We start from the raw sequence: 25223 nt of genomic DNA, 5'->3' as shown, positions 1-25223 counted from the left end.
GATTACAGGTGTGTGCCACTGTGCCTGGAAATGATTTTTAAATGAATAATAACAAGAAATGCTTCTAAACTTCTTTGAAAATATATTCAGCCAAGCCCAGTAGAGTAAGGTCCATTAGATCTTTTGCCATTTCTGAAAAGGGGACACCAACCAGGCTGTTATTTATGATGAGTTCCACGCTGTTTCAGCTGCCTTGTGTGATCAGTGACCTTATTACAAGTATTATAAAGCAGTACTTAGTATCTTAACATCCAGCATTGAATGTAGACGCTGATGGAGTTGATTTCTTTTTCCTGTTAGCAGCTATCTGTTGTAGGGGTGAGGGAGATGAATGGGTGAGGAAAGTGAAATGAAAGTTGTCTGAAAAGATTTATGCCAAGAAATGTTTCAGTATGATCTGAAGTTGATGTTTTGCCATTATTTGTAGGGTTTTGCGGCCTCCAGGTGGTGGATCCAATTTTTCATTAGGTTTTGATGAACCAACAGAACAACCTGTGAGGAAGAACAAAATGGCGTCTAATATCTTTGGGACACCTGAAGAAAATCAAGCTTCTTGGGCCAAGTCGGCAGGTACTCTTGTTATCTGTGCTCACTGTTCAAAGGGATGGGCCCAGCATCAACAGCCACAGATGCAGCTTGGGCACCAGCGTGTGCCCCCGTGTCTAAAATACAAAACAAAACAAAAATTAGCTGGTGGTAGTGGCAGTGTGCATTTAGTCCCTGATACTCCGGAGGCCGAGGTGGGAGGATTGCTGAGCCTGGGAGGCGGAGGCTGCAGTGAGCTGTGATTGAGACACTGCCCTCCAGCCTAGGTGACAGAGTGAAACCCTGTGTCAAAAACAAACAAAAGAAAAACCCAACTACAGCTGGTTTTGAACTAATAACAAAATCTAGCTTAATGGTAATAAACAACAGTTTAGACTTAGCCCGAAAGGAAAGAAATGGGAAATACTGAGAGGCTGTGTGATGGATCAGAGTAAGAACTGAAGTCAGACTGGGTTAATGTTTAAGTGATCAGCTTAACTTCCTTAAGACTGTTTCCTCATTTCATAATGTGAGACTAACACATAATGTCAATTGCTGAAGTTTTTTTTTTTTTTTTTTGAGATAGAGTCTCACTCTGTTGCCCAGGCTGGAGTACAGAGTGCAGTGGTGCCATCTTGGCTCCACCTCCCGAGTTCAAGTGATTCTTCTGCCTCAGCCTCCCGAGTAGCTAGGATTACAAGCATGCACCACGACGTCCAGCCAATTTTTATATTTTTAGTAGAGACAGGTTTTACCATGTTGGCCAGGCTGGTCTTGAACTCCTGACCTCAGGTGATCTGCCCGCCTCGGCCTCCCAAAGCTCTGGGATTACAGGCATGAGCCACCGTGCCCAGCCTGAAGTGTTTTGCTTTAGATTTTTTCTATTGTATTTCTGATGAAAGTATATTTTGATTTTTAGGTGCCAAGTCTAGTGGTGGCAGGGAAGACTTGGAGTCATCTGGACTGCAGAGAAGGAACTCCTCTGAAGCAAGCTCTGGAGACTTCTTAGATCTGAAGGTCAGTGTGACAGCATGAGGCCAGAAAGGCTTTGAGGTCAATATGATTCTGAAATTTGCACTAAGAGTTTCAGTTCTCCCACTGGAATTTTACATTGAGGTAGTTAGGAAAGGGAATGGGCCATATTGATAATGGAAGATTGATAGTAAAATCATAGAAGTGTGTTAACATGGTCTCAGTCTGTTTCTGTATCTCTTTTACCATTAGGATTTGTTTTATCTCCCCTTTGTTTTATCTCCCCTATTATTTTTGGAACTTGTGGATCTTTCTCACTTCCTGTGTGTCTCATATATAGAAGCATTTCTGAGTTCAGGGGCTGTTTTTTTGCAGATACTGCTTTGCGTTGAACTCCAGGAGACTAGTGCTGGCATTACCATTAGTTGTGTCTGCAGTTGAGTACTGCCACCAAGCCCCCCAGGGTGTGTGCTGCAAAGTGGAAAGACCCCGCCCGACTAAGCACTAAAGCCCTCAGAGCACAGTGAGGCATCACCTGTCTGAGTGGGGAGAGAACTGGAGAAGGGCTTTGGAACTGATAGGGGTCCTTCCACAACTATTATCTAGTTTCCCCTTATTGAGGAAAGGAGAGAGAAATGAAAGGATAGATTTACCAGTTTTCCATTCTAATAAAAGATCTCTGAAATGCTAATTGGTGTTAGGTCCTCAGAGGAAATGTTGGGGGTTTTTTGTTTTAGATGTGGTACTGGCACTAGAGCAATTTATCATGCAGAATTTTTGCATAGCATTGTCCTAAGTTGGATAGAGGTAGCAGACTGACCCCGTGCTTGATTGCAACACAATGAAATGTCACATTTGGTTTCAAGTAGATGTTAGCTGCTATGAACTATGACTGTTTGCCTGTTCCAAAATTAAAATAGGAAGTAAATTTTTGAATTTTTTTCTTTTCTAGGGAGAAGGTGATATTCATGGTAAGTACTTCTGAAGACCGAATTTCTGGCTCTGTCCATGGTTTTTGGACAGATCTGAATCTTGATTTAAATCATGTCTTGGGGAAAAAGACTGGGGAGTGAAACCTGGCCATGCCCCAAGTGCCGCCATACTCTAATCTGCCAGTAATGAGATCGATGCTAGAAACGTAATAGAAGGGAAAAAATAGAGAATCCTTTAAAATTACATATATTGGCTGGGCATGGTGGCTCACGCCTGTAATCTCAACACTTTGGGAGGCTGAGGCAGGCGGATTGCTTGAGCCCGGGAGTTCAAGACCAGCCTGGAAACATGGCGAAACCCTGTCTCTATAAAAAAGTACAAAAATTAGCCTAGCATGGTGGCACATGCCTGTAGTCCAGCTACTCGGGAGGCTCAGGTGGGAGGATTGCTTGAGCCCAGGACGTGGAGGTTGCAGTGAGCAGAGATCACACCATTACACGCCAGTCTGGGTGACAGAGTGAGACCTTGCCTGAAAAAATAAACTAAACCAAAATATATCTATACACACACACACATACATATTAATCAGGTCAGTATTTGTTACACTTAATGAGAGCTTTTTTTTTTTGAGACCAGCTCTCTCTCTGTTGCCAAGGCTGGAGTGCAGTAGGCAGTCACAGCTTACTGTGGCCTCGACCTCCTTGGGCTTAGGTGATCCTCCCACCTCAGCCTCCCGAGTAACTGGGACTACAGGGGTATAACACCACACCTCGCTAATTTCTTTTTTTTAGTAGAGATGAGATCTCACTATGTTGCCCAGGCTGGTCTCGAACTCCTGAGCTTAAGTGATCCTCCCACCTCAGCCTCCCCAAGTGTTGGTATTACTGGCAAGAGCCACAGCGCCCAGCTGAGAGCTTTTTGTATTTATGTAGTTATTTGTCACAGACTAGCCCAGTGCAGTATTGAGAAGAGGGGAAAGAGTAAAACAAGGAGGTTGATCTGTAACTATGAATGAGATAACGCACTACCAGCCAGAGAGAGCTTTTTAATATAACCATTTCAAGCTCAGCTCACAGCATCCACTTTACAAAGTTCATTTGTTTTTATAGGGAGGTGCTTATTCAGCAAGACATTGGTTACCTGCTTGGTGATTTTGTAAATGATGATTTAGGGGGCAGATGTAAATTTTCAGCTAACCAACCATATTACCAATTACAGGTGGAAATGAGCTGTAATCATTGAATTAATTATCTTAAATCTTGGATGTATTTATTGGCATTTCTGTAACAAGTGCTAAAGAATTGCCGATGACTGCAAGGTTTATAAGTGTCAGGCAGTAGCAATCAGTGAAGTGCAGCAGTCACAAGGCCCTCTGGTCTAGACAGAAGCAGCAGCTTCCTCTTAAGGCCTTTTCCTACCCTTATGTTTTGTGGTGTGCTTACAAGGACACACGGAAAGGTTGAAGAAGCAGATTCCTCTCCTGCCTTCTCACACAGTGTTTTGTTTTTTTGGTTGTGTTTTTTTTTTTTTGAGATGGAGTCTGGCTCTGTCACCCAGGCTGGAGTGCAGTGGCAGGATCTCAGCTCACTTCAACCTCTGCCTTGCGGGTTCAAGCAATTCTCCTGGCTCAGCCTCCTGAATAGCTGGGATTACAGGCACGCAGCACCATGCCCGGCATGAGCCACTGTGCCTGGCCTCACAGTGTTTCTTGGTGGGCTTAGAGGAGAAGCTCCTGAGCCTTTGGGAGCATTGCCTGGGTTCTTCCTTATAGGACCTGTTTAGGGGGAAAACACTCAAACGTGTTTTTCCTCTTTTTTTCACACCACAACGACAATCATCAACACAGAAGACAGCACCTGTGACCAAATATGGGGGGGTTTCTCCCCACACACCAATCAGTGGACACCAGTTGGGAGTCCTCCAATCCAGTTTCCATACCCTCTACCTGAAGATAACTTCAGATTCAAAAGGTTGAGGGTCAGTCCCGAAAGACTGCCCCTTCCTTCCCACCAGTTGTAAGTCTGGGCCTCTGGAACTTCTGACCGACTGGCTTCAAATTGGGGTTCCTGTGACCCCTTCTATGGTTTTGATTAATTTGCTAGAGAGGTTCACAGAAAGAACTCAGGGAAACACTTATGTTTACAGGTTCATTATGAATATATGATACATATATATATATTTTTTTTTTTCTAAACTGAATCCTGCTCTGTTGCCCAGACTGGAGTGCAGTGTCACCCTCACAGCTCCCTGCAACTTCAAACTCCTGAGCCGAAGCAATCCTCCTGCCTCAGCCTCCCCAGTAGCTGGGATACAGGTGTATGTCACCATGCCTGGCTAATTTTTTTTCTTTTTTGTAGAGATGTGGTCTCACTATGTTGTTACACAGGCCAGTCATGTGATCCTCCCACCTCAGCCTCCAAAAGTATTGAGATTACAGGCATGAGCCACTGTACCTGGGTTGTAACGAAGGATATTTGAAAGGATACAAATAAACAGCCCAGTGAGGAGATACTTGGGGCCCGGTATGGAAAGGTCCCAAGTATAGGAGCTCCTGTACCTTGGAGTTGGGGTGTGCCACCCTCCTGGCACATGGATGAGTTGTTGCACCTTCCTGTCAGCTTCCATATGTTCAGTTATCCAGAAGTCCTCAGAATCCATCCTTCTGGGTATTTTTTTGAGTTTTAAGACTGGGTTTTGCTCTCAACCAGGCTAGAGTGCAGTGGCACGATCATTGCATCATTGCTCACTATAGCCTCAACCTCCTGGACTCACGCAGTCTTCCTACCTTCGCCTCCCAAAGTGAGCCACCATGCCCAGCCCCTTTTGGGTTTTTCTTTTTTTTCTTGAGATGGAGATTCGCTCTTTTTTTTTTTTTTTTCTGAGATGAAGTCTCACTTTCTGTCACCCAGGCTGGAGTGCAGTGGTACAATCTCAGCTCACTGCATCCTCTGCCTCCCGGGTTCAAGCGATTCTCCTTCCTCAGCCTCCTGAGTAGCTGGGACTACAGGCATGCACCACCACGCCCAGGTAATTTTTTTATTTTTAGCAGAGACGGGGTTTCGCCATGTTGGCCAGGCTGGTCTTGAACTCCTGACCTCAGGTGATCCACCCTCCTTGGCCTCCCAAAGTGCTAGGATTACGGGTGTGAGCCACCGTGCCTGGCCAAGTTTCACACTTTTTGCCCAGGCTGGAGTGAAATGGCATGATCTTGGCTCACTACAACCTCCGCCTCCTGGGTTCAAGCAATTCTCCTGCCTCCGCCTCCTGAGTAGCTGAGATTACAGGTGCACGCCACTATACCTGGCTAATTTTGTATTTTTAGTAGAGATGAGGTTTCACCATGTTGGCTAGGCTGATATTGAACTCCTGACCTCCAGTAATCCACCTGCTTTGGCTTTCCAAAGTGCTGAGATTACAGGTACGAGCCACTACGCCTGGCCCCTTTTGGTTTTTTATGGAGGCTTCATTACATAAGCATGATTGACAACTGTACAGAAATATGATTAGATGAAAAAGGTTTGATTTCATACCAACGGACCGAACAAGGAAACTCAGAAGGCCCGTCTGTTAGATTCTTCTTGGCCTCTCTGTGTAGCATTCCCTCCTCCAGGGTATGGAGCAGGACCCTCTGGATTAAGGGTCTTTGGACCTGCCATCAGATTACAGTCCTGCCCTGGGCAGGTAAAAGGAGGACAGGAGGTCACAGAGATTCTGTTTCCTGAGGGCTGCTCCTGAAGCTTCACGCACCCCATTCAAGACTTGTAAGGGCTAGGGGAGCCGCCGGCCAGTAGCTGTGGACAAAACCAGATTGTGTGTGTGTGTTTTCATATAAGTATGTATGTCATAATATCACAGGACCAGTTACCTTTGCATTGGACCGAAGATGTATGTATTAATTACTGTTTGTGTTCTATTTGTACCGTTCTGGAAAGACTTCTGGAGGTAAAATCTAGGTTTTTTGATTCCACTTCTTGCTTCCTTCCTTCTTCCCTCCCCTCCCTTCCCCTCCCCTCTCCCCCCTCCCTCCCCTCCCCTCTCCCCCCATTCTGCTCCCTCCCCTCCCCTTCCCCTCCCTTCCTTCCCCTCCCTCCCCTCCCTCCCTTCCCCTCCCTCCCTTCCCCTCCCTCCCCTCCCTCCTTCTCCCTTCCCTTCCCCTCCCTCCCTCTCCCTTCCCTTCCCCTCCCCTCCCCCCTTGACAGACTTTAGCTCTTGTTGTCCAGGCTGGAGTGTAGTGGCACAATCACGACTCACTGCAACTCCACCTACCGGGTTCAAGCAATTCTCCTGCCTCAGCCTCCCTGAGTAGCTGGGACTACAAGGCCTGCCACCACGCCCAGCTAATTTTTTTTTTTTATTATTAGTAGAGACAGTTTCAACATGTTGGCCAGACTGGTCTTGAACTCCTGACCTCAGGTGATCCACCTGCCTTGGCCTCCCAAAATGCTAGGATTACAGGCATGAGCCACCAGGCCCAGCCGGTTCTACTGCTTCCTATATTCTGAATACTTTCACTGTCAGACCTTATTTAACAAGAATCAGCCAATCTTTATTCAATTATTTTGGCCAGTTAATACAACTAGAAGTTAGGGGAACTTGGAGAAGTATGTCAACAATGTGTCATTAGTCCTACCACATAATTAATAATTCTGTTCCCTGTTCAGTCCCCTTCACAGTTTTTTTGTTTTGTTTTGTTTTTTTGAGACAGAGTCTTGCTCTGTCGCCCAGGCTGGAGTGCAGTGGTGTGATCTCGGCTCAAGGCAACCTCCACCTCCCAGGTTCAAGCGATTCTCCGGCCTTAGCCTCCCGAGTATCTGGGACTACAGGTGTGTGCCACCACAGCCGGCTATTTTTTTTATTTTTAGTAGAGACGGAGTTTCACCATATTCACCAGGCTGGTCTCGAACTCCTGACCTTAAGCAATCCACCCGCCTTGGCCTCCCAAAGTGCTGGGAGGCATGAGCCACTGTTCCCAGCCTCGCTCAACTAATTTTTTTTATTTTTAGCAGACACGGGGTTTTCGCCATGTTGGCCAGGCTGGTCGCAAACTCCTAAGTCCTTTCTTTTTCCCCCCAGTGGTTACCTGGTTACCTGTTGTTTTTTCCTTTTTTTTTTTTTGAGACGGAGTCTCACTCTGTCGCCAGGTTGGAGTGCAGTGGCACAATCTCGGCTCACTGCAACCTCCGCCTCCCGGGTTCAAGTGATTGTCCTGCCTCAGCCTCCCGAGTAGCTGGGACTACAGGCATGCACCACCATGCCTGGCTAATTTTTGTATTTTTAGTAGAGACAGTATTTCACCATGTTGGCCAGGCTGGTCTTGAACTCCTGACCTCAGGTGATCCCCCTGCCTTGGCCTCCCAAAGTGCTGGGATTACAGGTGTAAGCTACTGTGCCCGGCCTTTTTCCTTTAAGTTTTTGATCTGATATGTTCTGTGTGGCTGACTGCTGCAACTTTAGTTCATCTGTCTTAAAATGACAAGGGGCACAATAATAATTTTTTCTTTACTGAGACAGGTTCTCACTGTTGCCTGAAGCACGAGTGCAGTGGCACAATCACCATTCACTGCAGCCTTGACTTGCGGGTTCAAGCCATCCTCTCACCTCAGTTTCCTGAGTAGCTGGGACTACAGTTGCATGCCACCATGCCTGGCTAATTTTTGTGGTTTTGTTTTTGAGACGGAGTCTTGCTCTGTTGCCCAGGCTAGAATGCAGTGGCATGATCTTGGCTCACTGCAGCCTCCACCTCCTTGGTCCAAGCAATTCTCCTGCCTCAGCCTCCCGAGTAGCTGGGATTACAGGTGCCCGCCACTGTGTCCGGCTAATTTTTGTGTTTTCAGTAGAGACAGGGTTTCACCATCTTGCCCAGGCTGGTCTCGAACTCCTTACCTCGTGATCCACCTGCCTTGGCCTCCCAAAGTGTCGAGATTATAGGCGTGAGCCACCATGCTTGGCCAATTTTTGTAGTTTTTGTAGAGACAGGGTTTTGCCATGTTTCCCTGGCTGGTCCTGGGTTCATGTTGATCTTCCTGCCTTGGCCTCCCAAAATTCTGGGAATACAGGTGTGAGCTGCTGTGCCTGGCTGGGGTACAGTAATAAGATATATCTGGAGGATTAAAGGTCAACCCCAATTCAGTTTAAATAAGATAGATTCCCTTTGGATATACGGGAAATTTATTTTACCTCTTGGGCAATTAAACGCAGGAATGGCTACAGGAATGACTTTGGAGTTTCCATCTTGAGAAATCTAAGAGGGAGAAGGTCCAGGAAGTTCAGGCAGAGAAGTCTCCCTGACTGCGGGCAAGTTAGATGGTCGGCTACATTTTTTCCAGTTCTGATTCTTTGAAGCTTACAATGAATGATTTTCTTCTATTCAGATAGAGATGTCTTTGTTCAGTTATCTTATTGATGTGCCAAAGAAAAGAGACAAGTCAGGAGTGTCTAAAATGTATATTTTGGTAGAAATAATTTCATTTAAAGCCCCCCCCCCTTTTTTTAAAAATTATCTTCAGACAAAGGCTTTCTGTGTCAAATTGGTATAAAAGTTTCTAAACATTTGGCTGGGCGTGGTGGCTCATGTCTGTAATCCCAGCACTTCGGGAGGCTGAGGTGTGCGGATCATGAGGTCAAGAGATCAAGACCATCCTGGCCAACATGGTGAAACCCCGTCTCTACTAAAAATACAAAAATTAGCCAGGCGTGGTGGCGCGTGCCTGTAATCCCAGCTACTTGGGAGGCTGAGGCAGGAGAATCGCTTGAACCTGGGAGGTGGAGGTTGCAGTGAGCCGAGATTGCGCCACTGCACTCCAGCCTGGCAAGAGAGAGAGACTCCATCTGAAAAAATAAAAGTTTCTGAACACTTACTCTCAATTCCTGTGCTTATCTCATTATGGGCTGGAAACAAACAAACCTCCCTCCTCTGTGGCTGGAGTACTTCTGACTGGACAGAACGTTTAATTTTTTTTTGAGACGGAGTCTCACTCTGTCGCCCAGGCTGGAGTGCAGTGGCACGATCTTGGCTCACTTCATACTCCGCCTCCCAGGTTCAAGCGATTCTTCTGCCTCAGCCTCCCGAGTATCTGTGAATACAGGCGCGCACACATGCCCAGCTAATTTTTGTACTTTTGTAGAGACGGGGTTTTACCATGTTGGCCAGGCTGTTCTCAAACTCCTGACCTCAGGTTATTCAGCTGCCTTGGCCTCCCAAAGTGCTGGGATTACGGGCGTGAGCCACTGCACCTGGCCTGGACAGACATTTAAAGTAAGGCCTACTGCTGCTTGTTTAGTCTCCATAGGTGCTTTTTTATTTTTTTCTTCTTCTTTATTAGTATGTTATGTATTTGGGAAAAACAAAACAGTTCTAGTAATAATGTAAGACAAATACAAGATTAGTAGTATTGAGCTTGATTCATCTGAAGAGGATTTTATGAAAATAAATCACCATGGCAGGACTGCAAGATAATTTTTTGTTCTTCAGAATGTTCATTAACTGCTTGATTCAGACAGAGAATGAAGACTTCAGTAGATCCTGTATGTATAGCAGGAGGACATGTCCCACCAGCAGAAATGAAACTGCTTGAACTAACAAGCTGTCTCAGTCCGAATTCTCTTTATCTTGAATATTGTAAATGTGGAGTTTTTTCTTTTATATTTACAATTATATTTAGGTTATTTCAGGGACACTTATTGTAGGACTTGTGTATCTGATCCAGTGCATTTGATCTTGCTGCTTTTACAGTGGATGTAACCAAGGAAACTAATGAGTGACCCTCTCTGAGTTTTAGTTCATAATTGTGACAGCTGTCATTCTGAAAAGCTTCATACTCGATTTTTGCTTGTAGTTAAATAGTATAGAACATTTTATATGTTACTTCCATAGAATGTTCCAGAAATTCATGAAATGTTAAAAGCAGCAGTAGCATGTTAACATTAACAAAGCATCAAAAATAAATAAATAAAATAAATGTCTGTCCAGTCAGAAATACTGCAGCCACAGAAGAGGGAGGTTGGTTTGTTTCTAGCCTATCATGAGATAAGTACATGAATTGAGAGTAAGTGTTAAAGACCTCTTCTTGGCCGGGCATGGTGGCTCACACCTGTAATCTCAGTACTTTGGGCAGCTGAGGCGGGTGGATTACTTGAGGTCAGGAGGTTGAGACCAGCCTGGCCAACATGGTGAAACCTGGTCTCTACAAAAATACAAAAAATTAGCTGGGCGTGGTGGCGGGCGCCTATAACCCCAGCTATTGGGAGGCTGAGGCAGGAGAATCGCTTGAGCCTGGGAGGCGGAGGTTGCAGTGAGCCAGGATCACGCTACTTTACGCCAGTCTGGGCAATGGAAAGAGGCGCAGTCTCAAAAAAATAAATCCATTAATATAGGAGTATTATTAACTGACCTTACTGCCTTTTCAGGCGAAAGGGCTTCTATGAAATATTTTTACAAATATCTTAGAATATGCAACTGAATTTGATTGGTTAACACTGAAATAAACTTGCTATTAAAAAGAAAACTAGGGCCCAGTATGGAGGCTCACGCCTGTAATCCCAGCACCTTGGGAGGCCAAGGCAGGTTGGATCACCTGAAGTCAGGAGTTTAAGACCAGCCCGGCCAACATGGTGAAACCCTGTCTCTACTAAAAATACAAAAAATTAATCGGGCGTTGTAGCATGCGTGCACCTATAATCCCAGCTACTTGGGAGGCTGAGGCAGGAGAATTGCTTGAACCCAGGAGGCGCAGGTCGCAGTGAGCCAAAATTGCACTTTTGCACTCCAGCCTGGACAACATGAGTGAAACTCCATCTCAAATAAAGAAAAAAAAGGAAAACTAGGCCAGGTGCAGTGGCTTAATGCCTGTAATCCCAGCACTTTGGGAGGCCAAGGTAGGCAGCTCACTTGAGGCCAGGAGTTTGAGACCAGCCTGGCCAACATCGTGAAACCCCGTCTCTACTAAAAATACAAAAATTAATCAGGCATGGTGGTGCGTGCCTGTAATTCCAGCTACTTGGGAGCTTGAGGCAGGAGAATTGCTTGAACCCAGGAGGCAGAGGTTAAAGACCCTGTCTCAAAAAAAGAAAAAGAAAACTAGGCTGTGTGAAGGGGGAAGGTAGCTCATGCCTGTAATCCCAGCACTTAGGGAGGGTGAGATGGGAGGATCACTTGAGCCCAGGAATCTGAGACCAGGCTGGGTAACATAAGGAGACCCCGTCTTTTAAAAATAAAAAAAAATACAAAAATAGTCTGTTGTGGTGGTTTGCACCTGTAGTCCCAGCTATTTGGGAGACTGATATAGGAGGACTGCTTGAGCCCAGGAGTTTGAGGCTACAGTAGGCTGTGATTGAGGCACTGCACTCCAGCCTGGGCCACAGAGTGAGACCCTGTCTCAATATCCTCCACCCGCCACCGCCCCCTCCACCCCACAAAAAAAAAGAAAAAAAAAAACAACTAAAAATATGTATACTATAAAGCTCTCAGTAAAAGTTTCCTTTCATAGAAAATATAGAATTTTTGCATTCACTTTTCACTTTGAATCAGTTTTTTCTCGGTTTAGAAACAACCCTAATGAGAGACAATTCATTTGGAAAGTTGGATGGGTTCCAGTTTTTTTGCTGTCAGAATTGGATAAATAGCCTATATCATGTGATAATTACTATAAAGCAATGAAGCTTGACAGTGAAGTGAGGGATTTGAAAACATACAGTTAATAAGCAAGACGAATTACTACCCTGTTTGTAAATATGGATACATTTCCAAGAGTGAAAAAAAGAAGTTGATACCATTTATGTTAAATGTAACCAAAACATGTTACATGTAAATAAATATACATAAAACAAGTGGACTAGAAGGCTGCACAGGACTTGCAGTGGGACCTCTGGGAATAGTGGGAGCAGGACCCACCCGGAGCTGGAAGGGGCCGTAGAGCTAGAGTTCCCTGTTCTTATTTAAAAATCTTCATGTCCTCGGGCCAGGCGCGGTGGCTCACGCCTGTAATCCCAGCACTTTGGGAGGCCGAGGCGGGTGGATCACAAGGTCATAAATTCAAAACCATCTTGGCCAGGATGTTGAAACCCCATCTGTACTAAAAATACAAGAATTAGCCGGGCATGGTGGCAGGCGCCTGTAATCCCAGCTACTTGAGAGGCTGAGGCAGGAGAATTGCTTGAACCTGGGAAGTGGAGGTTGCAGTGAGCTGAGACTGCACCATTGCACTCCAGCCTGGGCAACAGAGCAAGACTCTGTCAAAAAAAAAAAAAAAAAAAAAATCTTCATGTCCTCATATATTTGTGTAATTTAGAAAAGAACATAAACAACAAATACGGGAAAAGATGAACAATGGTTAATTCTGTGGAGTGGGAGCATGGCGGGTGATTGTTATTTTGTTTATACTTTTAGGTATGTTTCCAACCGTCAAACCAAAAGAAAAGAAAAACAGACCCTTGATCTTAACAGGAAATGACTGTCATTATGAGTGTTATTTCTATTCCCTGTTTTCATAGAAAATGTGGACACAGACTTGCCAGGCAGCCTGGGGCAGAGTGAAGAGAAGCCTGTGCCTGCTGCACCTGTGCCCAGCCCGGTGGCCCCAGCCCCAGTGCCATCCAGAAGAAATCCCCCTGGCGGCAAGTCCAGCCTTGTCTTGGGTTAGCTCTGACTGTCCTGAACGCTGTCGTTTTGTCTGTTTCCTCCATGCTTGTGAACTGCACAACTTGAGCCTGACTGTACATCTCTTGGATTTGTTTCATTAAAAAGAAGCACTTTATGTACTGCTGTCTTTTTTTTTTTTTTTTCTTTTGAAGAACAGGTTTCTCTCTGTCCTTGACTCTTGGGTCTGTGGGCCGTGGCATGAGTGTTTTCTAGTAGTAGATTGGAGGGAAAGCTTTGTGACACTTAGTACTGTGTTTTTAAGAAGAAATAATTTGGTTCCAAATGTGTTTGAGGATCTTTTGTACTGAGGTTTTTAACACTTTACTTGGGTTTACCAAGCCTCAACTGGACAGACCATAAACAGTCCACAGGCACCGTTCCTGCCAGGCCCCAACCCACAGGGAGTCTCTCTGCAGAGCCTTCTTGGTGTTGCCCTAACTTGCCAGTGGCCTTTGCTCAGAGCCTCCTCCTGTGCCATGTGAACAATGAAGAGGCCTGCGCCTCATGCCTTGCCGCCTGCAAAGCAAAGAAACTGCCTTTTATTTTTTAACCTTAAAAAGTAGCCAGATACTAACAAGACTGGCTGGCTGATGAGCAAAAGCCTTTGCTCTCACGCAGAGGAAGGCTTGGATGTACAATGAAACTGACTGGAAGTAAAAGCAGTGAATGAAGCAAGGGAGGCAATCACACTGAAGTGGGTCTTCCTCCAGGAACGGGGTCCCACAAGGGTGTTGTTCTAAATAACCTGATGCTGTGTGCATGATGCTGGTGCTTGACCATGAAAGGAAAGTCTCATCCTTAAAATGTGTGTTGTACTTCACAATCCTGGACTGTTGCTTCAAGTAAACAATATCCACATTTTGAAACATTGTGTACTGTGTCTTCTTTTTGAGATGGTTTCAGTGTTCTCCCTGGTTAGATGCTTTTCTCTTTGTCACTATAAATCCTGCCTACTGATTGGATGAGTCATTTGAAGTTAAATAGCCAGACGTGCCTGTAATTAGCTACTTGGGAAGCCAAGGCAAGAGGATGCTTGAGCCCAGGAGTTTGAGACTATCCTGGGCAACACAGCGAGACCTCCTTAAAAAACAAACAAAAATAGTTAAAACAGATGAAGACCCAGAGAGAAGTGGGTTTCTTTCTGAAGAAGTCTCTGAAGATAAGCAGGTTAGACTCTTCTACCTCCACTTTGTTCTGGGCAGTAACATTTTAACGTGTTCTCCAAGACTGGGCAACATGGTGAAACCTCGTCTCTACCAAAAATAGCCGGGTGTGATGGCACACGCCTGTAGTCGGGAGGCTGAGGCAGGAGGATTGCTTGACCCTGTGAGATCCAGGCCGCAGTGAGCCACGATCGCACCACTGCACTCCAGCCTGGGTGACAGCAAGACCCTGTCTCAAAAAAAGTTCTCCAACTTTAAATATGTGGGGATTTCTCCCCACCAGCAAGCAAGCAAGCAGTTCTGCAGTGGATACCAGCTAGGTGTCCTCCGATTTTTTTTTTTTTATTTTTTAAGACAGTGTCTCAGTCTGTCGCCCAGGCTGAAATGCAGTGGCACAATCTGCTCACTGCAACCTCTGCCTTCTGGGTTCCAGCGATTCTCCTGCCTCACCCTCCCGAGTAGCTGGGACTACAGGCACGTGCCACCACACGCAGCTAATTTTTGTATTTTTAGTAGAGACAGGGTTTTGCCATGTTGCCCAGGCTGGTGTCCAACTCCTGACCTCAAGTGATCTGCCCACCTCGACTTCCCAAACTGCTGGGATTATAGGCATGAGCCACTGCACCTGGCCCTCCAATTCAATTCTGACAGTCAGTTACCTGGAGATAGCTTCGATTCCACAAGTTGAGGGCTCAGTCCCCAAGACTGCTTCCCCTTGAGATAACTGGCAAGTCTGGGCCTCCAAAATGTCTGCCTATCTATGAGTCATATGCATGTTGACTTGAGCCCCTCTTAGACTGGTTTGTCAGGCTTTTTTTTTTTTTTTTTTCCTGAGATGGAGTCTCGCTCTGTCACCCAGGCTGGACTGCAGTGGCATGATCTCGGCTCACTGCAACCTCTGTCTCCCGAGTTCAAGCGATTCTCCTGCCTCGGCCTCCTGAGTAGCTGGGATTTGTAGGCACGCCCCACCATGCCCCGCTAATTTTTGTATTTTTAGTAGAGATGGGGTTTCATTCATCACGTTGGTCAGGCTGGTCTCGAACTCCTGACTTTGTGATCCACCTGCCTCAGCCTCCAAAAATGCTGGGATTACAGGCGTGAGCCACCGCACCCAGCCCTGTCAGGTTTGTGTGTGTGATGCTTCTATTACATGTTTTTTTTGTTTGTTTTTTGAGACGGAGTCTCGCTGTGGCCCAGGCTGGAGTGCAGTGGCGCGGTCTCAGCTCACTGCAATCTCTGCCTCCCGGGTTCATGCCATTCTCCTACCTCAGCCTCCCGAGTAGCTGGGACTACAGTCGCCCGCCACCACACCCAGCTAATTTTTTTTTGTATTTTTAGTAGAGACGGGGTTTCACCGTGTTAGTCAGGATGGTCCCGATCTCCTGACCTCGTGATCCGCCCGCCTTGGTCTCCCAAAGTGCTGGGATTACAGGAGTGAGCCACAGTGCCCAGCCTGTTACATATATTTGGAAGCAGTGGGTTCGTCATATGGGGAACAACAGCGAGATGGGCCACTTAAATGTGTTTATAATTTTGGCTCTCCCCTCCCCCCACAGGGACTCCCTCTGTCACCCAGGCTGGAGTGCAGTGGCAGGATGAAGACTGTGTAGCCTCAATTTCCTGGGCTCAAGTGTTCCTCCCACCTGAGGCTCATGAGTAGCTAGGACCACAGGCATGTGTCACCATACCCAGCTTATTGATTTGTTTATTGTAGAGACAGGGTCTCCCTATGTTGCTCAGGCTGGTCTTGAACTCCTGGGCTCAAGCTGTCTCCCACCTGGGCCTCCCAAAGTGCTGGGATTACCAGCCTGAGCCACGGCACCTGGCTTTATAGTTTGTAGGTAAATAGATTTGGGTGAAGTCAGGAAGTTTCATGAAATCCACAAAAAGGAGAATCAACAAAATTTATCACAGTTCAGCATGTTCTTTTCTTTTCTTTTTTTTTTTTTTGAGAAGGAGTTTTGTTCTTGCTGCCCAGGCTAGAGGACAATGGCATGATCTCGGCTCACAGCAACCTCTGCCTCCTGGGTTCAAGAGATTCTCCTGCCTCAGCCTCCTGGGTAGCTGGGATTACAAGCATGTGCCACCACACTAATTTTGTATTTTTAGTAGCGACGGGATTTCTCCATGTTGGTCAGGCTGGTCTCGAACCCCCGACCTCAGATGATCCGCCCGCCTCGGCCTCCCGAAGTGCTGGGATTACAGGCGTGAGCCACCGCACCTGGCCCTGTTCAGCATTTTCTAGACGGGAGTAGGTAAGCGATGTCAGTTCCACATAAAGTCCTGGGGGCAGTCCTGATTACCAGTGCTTGATCAAAATCATCTTTCCGGGGGAAACCACGCTTGAAGCTCCCATGTTTCAAGCCAGCTCTAGTGTGAATTAGTCTCTTAACGAGCTAGACTTACACAAACCAGTTAACAGATTCATTTCACTTTGTAGTTCTGGAGAGATTGTTCCTGCTCGACTGCACAGACGAAATCAATCCACTGAGACCACGGTACTGCGGTAAAAGAGTTCGGCCAGGTGCGGTGGCTCAAGCCTATAATCCCAACACTTTGGGAGGCCAAGGCAGGCAGATCACTTGAGGTCTGGAGTTTGAGACCAGCCTGACGAACACGGCGAAACCCCGTCTCTACTAAAAATACAAAAATTAGCCAGGCGTGGTGGCGGGTGCCTGTAATCCCAGCTACTCGGGAGGCTGAAGCAAGAGAATCGGTTGAACCCGGGAAGCGGAGGCTGCACTGAGCCGAGATCGCGCCGCCATTGCACCGCAGCCTGGGCAACAGGGCGAGACTCCGTCTCAAAAAACCAAAAAAACGAAAAAAAATGTGGAGCTAGCCCCACAGGTTTAGGACCCTTGACTCCTCGTTAGATGCTTCCCAGTATTTCGGAGCATCCCTTTGTTGGGCCCCCGGAAGGTCGGTCCCCTACTAGTAACGTGGGGTGAACGGGGGTACGTCTGCCGTAAAGTGGGAGGCGGCTGATGGGGACAAGGCTGGGTCCCAAGGAAGCGCAGGGTCAGGAAAGTGCCCCCCAAAGCCGTCCCCGTCCCCGAACCCCAGGAAGGCCTGGCGCAACCGCAGGGCCGTCGGCACTGGTTTACGACCTGGGCGGGGCAGCTCGGAGGCTCTATGCAAATCAGCCCGGCGGACCCCGTCCGCCGCCTGGGCTCCGGAAGCAGCGCTCCCCTCCCCGCTCCCCGCACTTCCGGCCGGGCCCGCGCCCCCCAGACCCCGAGAGCCCGCAGCTCCAGCCCGGCGGCGATGGCGCGGAGCGTGCGCGTGCTCGTGGACATGGACGGCGTCCTCACCGACTTCGAGGCCGGCCTTCTGCGGGGCTTCCGCCGCCGCTTCCCTGAGGAGCCGCACGTGCCGCTGGAGCAGCGCCGCGGCTTCCTGGCCCGCGAGCAGTACCGCGCCCTGCGGCCCGACCTGGCAGTAGGGGACGCGGGGTCCCCACTCGGGCAGGGCCCATTCGCTCCGTTCCGCGGGTCTCCCCCTTCTCTGTGAAGTGCGCAGAGCTCTCACCCTGGAACCCGCGAGCAGCGCACCCTGGGGAGGAGCCTTTGGGCGCGTGCCCCTGACCGAAGCCCCCTCCGCCCCTCTGAGCTCGGGCCCGGAGCCCCCGGGAGCCTGCCTGCGAGTCCTCGCGGGAACGGGAAGCCGGGACCCAGAACTCTTGTCTTTCAGGATAAAGTGGCCAGTGTGTACGAAGCCCCGGGCTTTTTCCTGGACCTGGAGCCCATCCCGGGAGCCTTGGACGCTGTGCGGGAGATGAACGACCTACCGGAGTAAGGAGAGTGGGGGCAGGCGGAGTCCTGGGCGGGCTCCTGGCTCCCGGCGGTAACCACGTCCTTCTCCGCAGCACGGAGGTCTTCATCTGCACCAGCCCCCTGCTGAAGTACGACCACTGTGTGGGTGAGAAGGTGTGGCTGCCCCGCCCCTACTCCGCATTTGGAGCTGCCTAAATCCTGATTTTAAAAAGAAACCACCAGAAACCCAGAAGGTGGGGGTGGGGGCTCTCAAGGGCTTAGACCCAACTCCCTGTCCCTGAATTCCGGCTTCCATCAGGCCCTACTCAGACTGTGTCTTCTACACAGTACCGCTGGGTGGAGCAGCACCTGGGGCCCCAGTTCGTAGAACGAATTATCCTGACAAGGGACAAGACGGTGGTCTTGGGGGACCTGCTCATTGACGACAAGGACACAATTCGAGGTTGGACCCGTTATCCTTGGCAGCCTCCAGGCCTCTGGCCAGCCGGATTAGGGAGAGGGAGTAATAATACCCATGACAGATGGCAACGCGCTGCCTTTCCCGTCCTAGGCCAGGAGGAGACCCCAAGCTGGGAGCACATCTTGTTCACCTGCTGCCACAATCGGCACCTGGTCCTGCCCCCGACAAGGAGACGGCTGCTCTCCTGGAGTGACAACTGGAGGGAGATCTTAGACAGCAAGCGAGGAGCTGCGCAGCGGGAATGAGCGGGGATGCGGCGGGCAGCAGCTGGAGCTGAAGGAACGACAGCCCCACAGGGGCCACCGCAGAGCCGAGTCGGGGCGGCATCGTGCTGGTGCCTCTGGCCCCGTGGGGTGGAGCAGGCAGATACCATTAAGCGCTGTGCTGCCGGGCCCCAGGCCCAGCCACCCGGTACCTCCGAGAGGCTGTCCCTGGACCCTGGCTGGCATGGAAATACAGTGGGAAAACCAGTCGGGACCTTTAATAAAAGACCTTGGCTTTCTAGTCTTCTAGGACCCTTTATTTGGGAACATAAAGGGACAGGCTCCCTGAGTGGGTGCTGATGAGCCCTTCCCTCCCCTCTGAGTCCAGTGGTCCCCTAATCCGCCCCATTTCCATGCCCACGTGGGTACCATTCTTGTAGCACCTGCCATTCCTGGGCCATCTAAGGGGTCAGCCTTGAAGGGGTACACAGAGGCAAGGACCCCCCATTTTCCCTGATCCCCACCTTTCCATCGGATCCCACACTCCTTGTGTTGACCAGGGGGCACCATGGACATGGAGCCACATCCTTTATGTTGCTGTCTCTTCCTGAGTCCCTTGAGCACCACTCTCACTGCGTCCCTGATGCCCTCGTGAGATACACTTCTGGGGTAGGGCTCCCCATCACTGAGTGTGACAGCAGAGGAGGGCCAAAGCTTTCAGCCGGGGCCATGGGTGGCGAGTGGGGGAGGAGGGCCGAAGCTTTCAGTTGGGGCCATGGGGTGGCAAGGGGAGAAGATGCAGTTCCCAGGGCTGGTGCCTCTATTCCGACGTATTATCACCTGCATGGCCTTGTGCTTGATGCCCGATGGCCACATTAAGTCCCTGGGCTGTCACTCAAGGGCAGGGACCACATCTTCATCTTGGAGTCATGGTGCCTAACAGATAGCAGGGCTGGGTGGACAGTCAATGCTGGGCCACAGGTTATCCAGGTTGGCATCCACCAGGCCCAAATGCCCAGCTTGGAGAGCCCCTGGGGGAGGTATCCATCCTCCAGAGCCCTGGAAGGGGCACCACATCTTCCCAGGGTGAGATCCTTTTACCACGAGGCATCTCATTCCTATCCCTGAAAACTACCCGACACTTCTGTTAAGGGATAATCCCTGATTTCCTGCAGCGAAGGCAGCTCTCCTAAGCCTCAGGCCCAGCTCCTGAGAACATTGTCCTGCAAAGCCTCTGGGTCCAGGCACTTGGCCGCTTCTTACACCAGGGCCTGAGCCTGGTGGTGATGGCACCAGATGTAAGGTTGAGAGTGCCAGCCTATGAAAGCAGCTCAGTTTGATCTTCTCCATATGTCTCTGGAGTCTGGCTTCCTCACTCCCAGTGGCGTTTCATCACAGTGTAAATGCCTGTCCTGCTGAAAGAACTCGCCTTTCAAATGGCTGAAAAGGCACCAGTGGGGCAGCATGTGCTCCCCCTGTTCCCTGCGTCCACATCAGGACGGTGGTCTCCAGCAGTAGGGGTGCTACGGTCTCGCGGTCTCCATGGATCAGCGCTGCCGTGAGGCCACGCTCCTCGGCAGTGGGATACCCAGGGCAGAGTGCGCCTGCCGGCCGCGGGCCTCGGCCACCTGGCGAGGGGAGCAGAAGTCCTCCAGGAAGATCTGCGCCAGGTTCCGGAGCCTGGCGCTGGCCGAGAGGGAGAAGCGAAGCATGCACTGCACCACGGGTGTGGCGGTCAGCTCTGGGAGAAAGCTGCGGCCCGGCGGGCTCAGGTGCATGAGCGTAGTGATGGCGGACAGCACCGTCTCCTCGTTGGGGCTGGACAGGCAGTTGATGATGAGTGGGACACCTCCTGCCTGCAGGATGTGCTCCTTGTTGGCCCTGTCTGGGCACAGGTTGCACAGGCCTCCTGTGGGAGAGCAAGGAAGAGTCTGGATGCTGTAGCCCCGGGCCTCCTCCCAGCTCCCCTGCCCGTGAGCCCCAGGGAGGGGCCCAGGCTGTTGAGAAGCTGGCCCCAGCACAAGGGATCCAAAGCCCATTCCGGCTCCTGCCTTCTCAAGGTTCCAGAAAGGCCTGCCTGCCTGCTCCAGCCTGCCACAGCCCAGCCTTCCAGAAGTGACCACAAATCCCTTTCCCTCTCGGTCAGCAAGTTCAATGGCTGATATGCTTTTTTTTTCCCCCCTTTCTTAAATGTAAAAACCTAAAACAAGGCCGGCCCAGGCACGGTGGTTCACGCCTGTAATCCCAGCACTTTGGAAGGCTGAAGTGGGTGGATCACCTGAGGTCAGGAGTTCGAGACCAGCCTGGCCAACATGGTGAAACTGTCTCTACTAAAAATACAAAAATTAGCCGGGCGTGGTGGCAGGTGCTTGTAATCCCAGCTACTTGTGAGGCGGAGGCAGGAAAATTGCTTGAACCTGGGACTCGGAGGGTGCAGTGAGCCGAGACTGCACCACTGCACTCCAGCCTGGGCAACAGAGCTAGACTCTGTCTCAAAAAATAAATAAATAAATAAATAAATAAATAAATAAATAAAACCCTATAATGTATCATCACCTTAGAACAATTTATAAAAATTATAAAAATATAAGATGATGGTTTCATGGGTATATACTTATGCCAACATTTATCAAATTGTACCCTTTAAATATGTACACTTTATTATGTCCATCATATAGCAATAAAACTGTTAAAATACTAGAATGGGCTGGGCACAGTGGCTCACACCTGTAATTCCAATGCTTTGGCAGGCCAAGGCAGGAGGATCCCTTGAGCTCAGGAATTCGAGACCAGCCTTGGCGACATGGCAAAACTCTGTCTCTACCAAAACACACAAAATTAGCCAGGCATGGTGGTACACGCCTGTAGTCCCAGCTACTTGATGGGCTGAGGTGGGAGGACTGCTTGGGCCCAAGAAGTGGAGCTGCAGTAAGCCATGATCGCACCACTGCACTCCAGCCTGGGCGACAGAGTGAGACCCTGTCTCAAAAACAAACAAATGGCTGGGAGCAGTGGCTCACGCCTATAATCCCAGCACTTTGGGAGGCCGAGTTGGGTGGATCACCCTGAGGTCAGGAGTTCCAGACCAGCCTGGCCAACATGGTGAAACCCCGTCTCTACTAAAAATACAAAAATTAGCTGGGCCTGTGGCACATGCTTGTAATCCCAGCTACTTGGGAGGCTGAGGCAGAATAGCTTGAACCCGGTAGGTGGAGGTTGCCGAGATGGCACCACTGCATTCCAGCCTGGGCAACAGAGCAAATACTATGTCTCAAATGTTAGGCGGCTGACCTAACGTTTGTTTTTCATTCTACAATTTGAAATATGTGAATACATGTAAGCATTTAGTAAAAATGGGATACTCTGCTTGCTGCTTGGTCAGTTTTCTGAGATGGGGTGGGGTCTCCCTATGTTGTCCAGTCTGGTCTTGAACTTCCGGCTTTAAGCCATCCTTCTGCCTCAGCCTCCCTGGGAGTTAAGACTGACTCCAGGCATTCACCACTGTGCATGGCTTACCCCAGCTTTTTTTTCTTTTTTTTTTTTTTGAGACAGAGTTTTGCCCTGTTGCCCAGGCTAGAGTGCAGTGGCGTGATCGCGGTTCACTGCAACCTCCACCTCCCAGGTTCAAGTGATTCTCCTGCCTCAGCCTCCCAAGTAGCTGGGATAACCGGCATGTGCCACCATGGCCGGCTAAATTTTTGTATTTTTAGTAGAGACGGGGTTTCACCATGTTGGCCAGGCTGGTCTTGAACTCCTGACCTCAGATGTTCCACCCGCCTCGGCCTCCCAAAGTGCTGGGATTACAGGCGTGAGCCACTGTGCCCGGCCCAGCCTTTTTCACTTACCAATATATTGTGATTAGCAGGGCATTGGTCGAGCACACCTATAGTCCCAGCTACTAGGGAGGCTTAAGCAGGAGAGTCGCTTGAACCCAGGAGGCTGAGGTTGCAATGAGCTGAGATTGCGCCATTGCACTCCAGCCTGAGCAAACGAGTGAAACTCCATCTCAAAAAACAACAACAACAACAAAACAACGTATTGTGAACATCTTTCCATGCCAATAAATCCACATTCATGGCTACGCAGTGATTGTAGATTAATGGTAAGGCGTATACCATTTGACAGATGTAGTGTAATTAAGAGATTAGAGCATTTTAATGTTATTTCCATGTCACCGTTAGTAGGATTCTGGGGGAAAACAGAAAAGGCAATAGTGAGAGATCAGTGGTTCTGGATCAAAGAACTCATGTGCTCAGGTAGTGTGGCTGGAATCCCACTCCCATTCCCTCAGGTCAGGCCTCCTCAATGTAATGACCTCTTAGCCTTGGGGACAGATGCTACCTTGTTTTGGAGGTCACTCTGCTCAGCACCGGCTGCTCACTGCGGGAAGATGACTTCCTGTGCATCCTGAGCTTCCTGTCATCACGGTACCCCTCCCTTTGGTTCCTGCTCAGTGGAGGAAGCCACCTCTCAGCTCATTTGCAAAACATGCCCAGTGTCCTGAGTGACCAATCAGTGAATGCCACAGCTCCACCCACTTCCCCTGTTTTTCTGGAAACTAACAAAGAGAAGACTTACCTGAACCTGAAACCCAACTAAGACATCTTCCCCAGCCAGAGGGACAGGTGCCCATGGTGCCCCTGCCAAGGACCCTCCTCGACTGGGGCAGGAGTCTGCCAAGGTTTCACTCTGCTGCCTACTCCCGAGCAGCACCTGGGTCAGGCTGGTCCTCCTTTGGGGGAACCTTTTTTTTTTTTTTTGAGATGGAGTTTCACTCTTTCACCCAGGCTGGAGTGAAGTGGCGCAATCTCGGCTCACGCTGGAGTGAAGTGGCGCAATCTCGGCTCACTGCAACCTTCGCCCCCCAGGTTCAAGTGATTCTCCTGCCTCAGCCTCCCAAGTAGCTGGGATTACAGGTACATGCCACCACGCCTGGCTAATTTTTTTTTTTGTATTTTTAGTAGAGACAGGGTTTTGCCATGTTAGCCAGGCTGGTCTTAAACTCTTGACCTCAGGTGATCCACCCATCTTGGCCTCCCAAAGTGCTAGGATTACGGGCGTGAGCCACTGTGCCCGGCTGGGGGAACATTATTAAAGGATCCCACTGCATGTGGAGTAAATTCCAGACGTCCGTGTGCTCCTTACCCCTGAGCCATCCTGTCTGTTCTTCCCTCTCCCTGGCACTCATTGCAGTCGCCAACCTCAGTCCATCCCTGAGACCTTTCAGCCCCCAGTTGTCACACGCTGACACCCTCTTGCTGGTAACAAGCCCTCCACTGCTCTCCTTGCGAGCGGTGTCTTGCTGGGATACCCGACTAGGCGCTCTGCCATGTCAGGGCAGCCCTTCATCACCTGGTCCTTTAAGCACTGACCCGGGGGGGAAAGGGTTGAAAGAACCGCAGATGGTCAGGGGGCTGGACAGTGTGGCTCCCTAACATCCTGCCCACCCTGGACTTCTGTAGTTCTTAGATCTGGGCTGCAGCTCACAGGCAGGACACATCTGAGGGAGGGAAGGAGCTCTTTGGCCTCTCTGGAGTCCTGAGAAAGAGGAGCAGCAGCAGAGGGCAAGCAGGCCCTGACCGAGCGCCTCTCCCCATGGGGCCCTTGGAGCCTCCCTTGCCAGTCCCACTTCAGCACTTGCTAAAGCACAGGGTGGCCCCTAACATGGCTGTGGCGTTCTGTGGGCTGCCTTCTGTCCTTGCTCTGTCTCTTCCACCAGGAGCTATAAGGCAGGGCTCAAGCTCCTGGAACTGTGGACACTTCACTGAGCACGCACTGGACACATGACTGAACCCTAGAAACAAGTGCTAACATCACCCCCATTTCCGTGGGAGAAGTCGAGGCTAGGAGAGACTGACTGAGCTGCCCAAAACACTAAAGAGATGGCAGCCTTCTGCCCCTCCCATGGGAAATGGCACCCCTCTCATGGAAAATGGCGCCCCTCTCATGGAAAATGGCGCCCCTCTGGAAGCAGTAAGGACAGCAAATCCAGCCTTGGGCAGATGCCAGGCTCAGTCTGGAGCAGGGGCAGTGGAAGTGCTATGGTTGGACTCGGCTGCTCAGACACACCTGCGGCATGTCTCCCGAGCTGACAGGGGAGCGCCCTCCTGTGCACACTGGACTGCGGGTGGGGTGATGGGATTTCTCTCTGTGTAAAGTGTGATAAGATGAAGCCTGAGTCACTGCCTGGCAGCTGAGTCATCACCACACCCAGGTGCGCCTGGGCATGGCACTGCCACCCAGACTGCGGAAAACCAGAGGGTGGGGGCAGGAGGAGGCCTCAGGAGAGCCACCCTCTCCCTCCCCACGCAGAGGCCTAAGAGTCTCCAAGGATGGACCGGGTGCCTGCCAGAGCTCACCAGCTGCTTGGACCCTCTCTGCAGTGGCAGGGAACTCCTGAAGCTCCTCTGCCTGGCGGGTCGTGTCCCTTAGAGATGAAGAAGGGGGTGAGGGCCAGAAAAGAAAAGGGCAGAGAGTTTCAGGGCAGGAAGTCTGAGTTGGAGCAGAAAGATGAGCCAAGATGGCACCAGAGGACCCACAAGAGGCCACAGCCACAGC

General features: G+C 49.7%; 3 protein-coding genes and 1 long non-coding RNA gene across 10 annotated transcripts in view; 2 read left to right on the top strand and 2 right to left on the bottom strand.

Annotated features, from left to right (window-relative positions):
* Positions 1-13185, top strand: part of JPT1 (Jupiter microtubule associated homolog 1) — an 18727-nt gene extending 5542 nt beyond the window's left edge. Inside the window, exons 2-5 of one of the 3 annotated variants that reach the window (XM_054456339.1) lie at positions 428-570; positions 1445-1542; positions 2450-2468; positions 12919-13185. In XM_054456339.1, coding sequence (XP_054312314.1) covers positions 428-570; positions 1445-1542; positions 2450-2468; positions 12919-13067 — 409 coding nt within the window. In that variant the 3' untranslated portion in view covers positions 13068-13185. Of the gene's footprint in view, positions 1-427; positions 571-1444; positions 1543-2449; positions 2469-12814 lie in introns of all 3 variants that reach the window. The other 2 variants (XM_063657100.1, XM_054456340.1) reach the window with 2 other exon arrangements.
* On the bottom strand, positions 438-18373 carry LOC129016715 (uncharacterized). Its single transcript, XR_008494940.2, has 2 exons — positions 18017-18373; positions 438-662 (listed from the first exon to the last, which is right to left on the bottom strand). It is a non-coding gene; the product is annotated as an uncharacterized LOC129016715 (long non-coding RNA).
* NT5C (5', 3'-nucleotidase, cytosolic) lies at positions 16985-18966 on the top strand. Of its 3 annotated transcripts, XM_054456331.2 has the most exons (5): positions 16985-17667; positions 17920-18020; positions 18095-18155; positions 18330-18444; positions 18553-18966. In XM_054456331.2, the coding sequence occupies exons 1-5, from the start codon at positions 17362-17364 to the stop codon at positions 18705-18707; spliced, it is 738 nt and encodes a 245-aa protein (XP_054312306.1). In that variant the 5' UTR covers positions 16985-17361; the 3' UTR covers positions 18708-18966. The 3 variants fall into 3 exon arrangements, with proteins under 3 accessions (XP_054312306.1, XP_054312308.1, XP_054312307.1); XM_054456333.2 differs by lacking the exon at positions 18330-18444 and having other exon boundaries at positions 17224-17667; XM_054456332.2 differs by lacking the exon at positions 18330-18444 and having other exon boundaries at positions 17225-17667; positions 18095-18147.
* ARMC7 (armadillo repeat containing 7) overlaps positions 18961-25223 on the bottom strand; it is a 20748-nt gene continuing 14485 nt past the window's right edge. The window contains exon 3 of one of the 3 annotated variants that reach the window (XM_054456334.2): positions 18961-20574. In XM_054456334.2, coding sequence (XP_054312309.1) covers positions 20213-20574 — 362 coding nt within the window. In that variant the 3' untranslated portion in view covers positions 18961-20212. The remainder of the gene's footprint in view (positions 20575-25223) is intronic. The other 2 variants (XM_054456337.2, XR_008494939.2) reach the window with 2 other exon arrangements.

Source organism: Pongo pygmaeus, chromosome 19 (assembly GCF_028885625.2).
Source record: "Pongo pygmaeus isolate AG05252 chromosome 19, NHGRI_mPonPyg2-v2.0_pri, whole genome shotgun sequence".
NCBI classification, from domain to species: Eukaryota; Metazoa; Chordata; class Mammalia; order Primates; family Hominidae; genus Pongo; species Pongo pygmaeus.
Note: the sequence above shows the minus strand (reverse complement) of the source record. Positions and strands in the feature narration are given on the sequence as shown.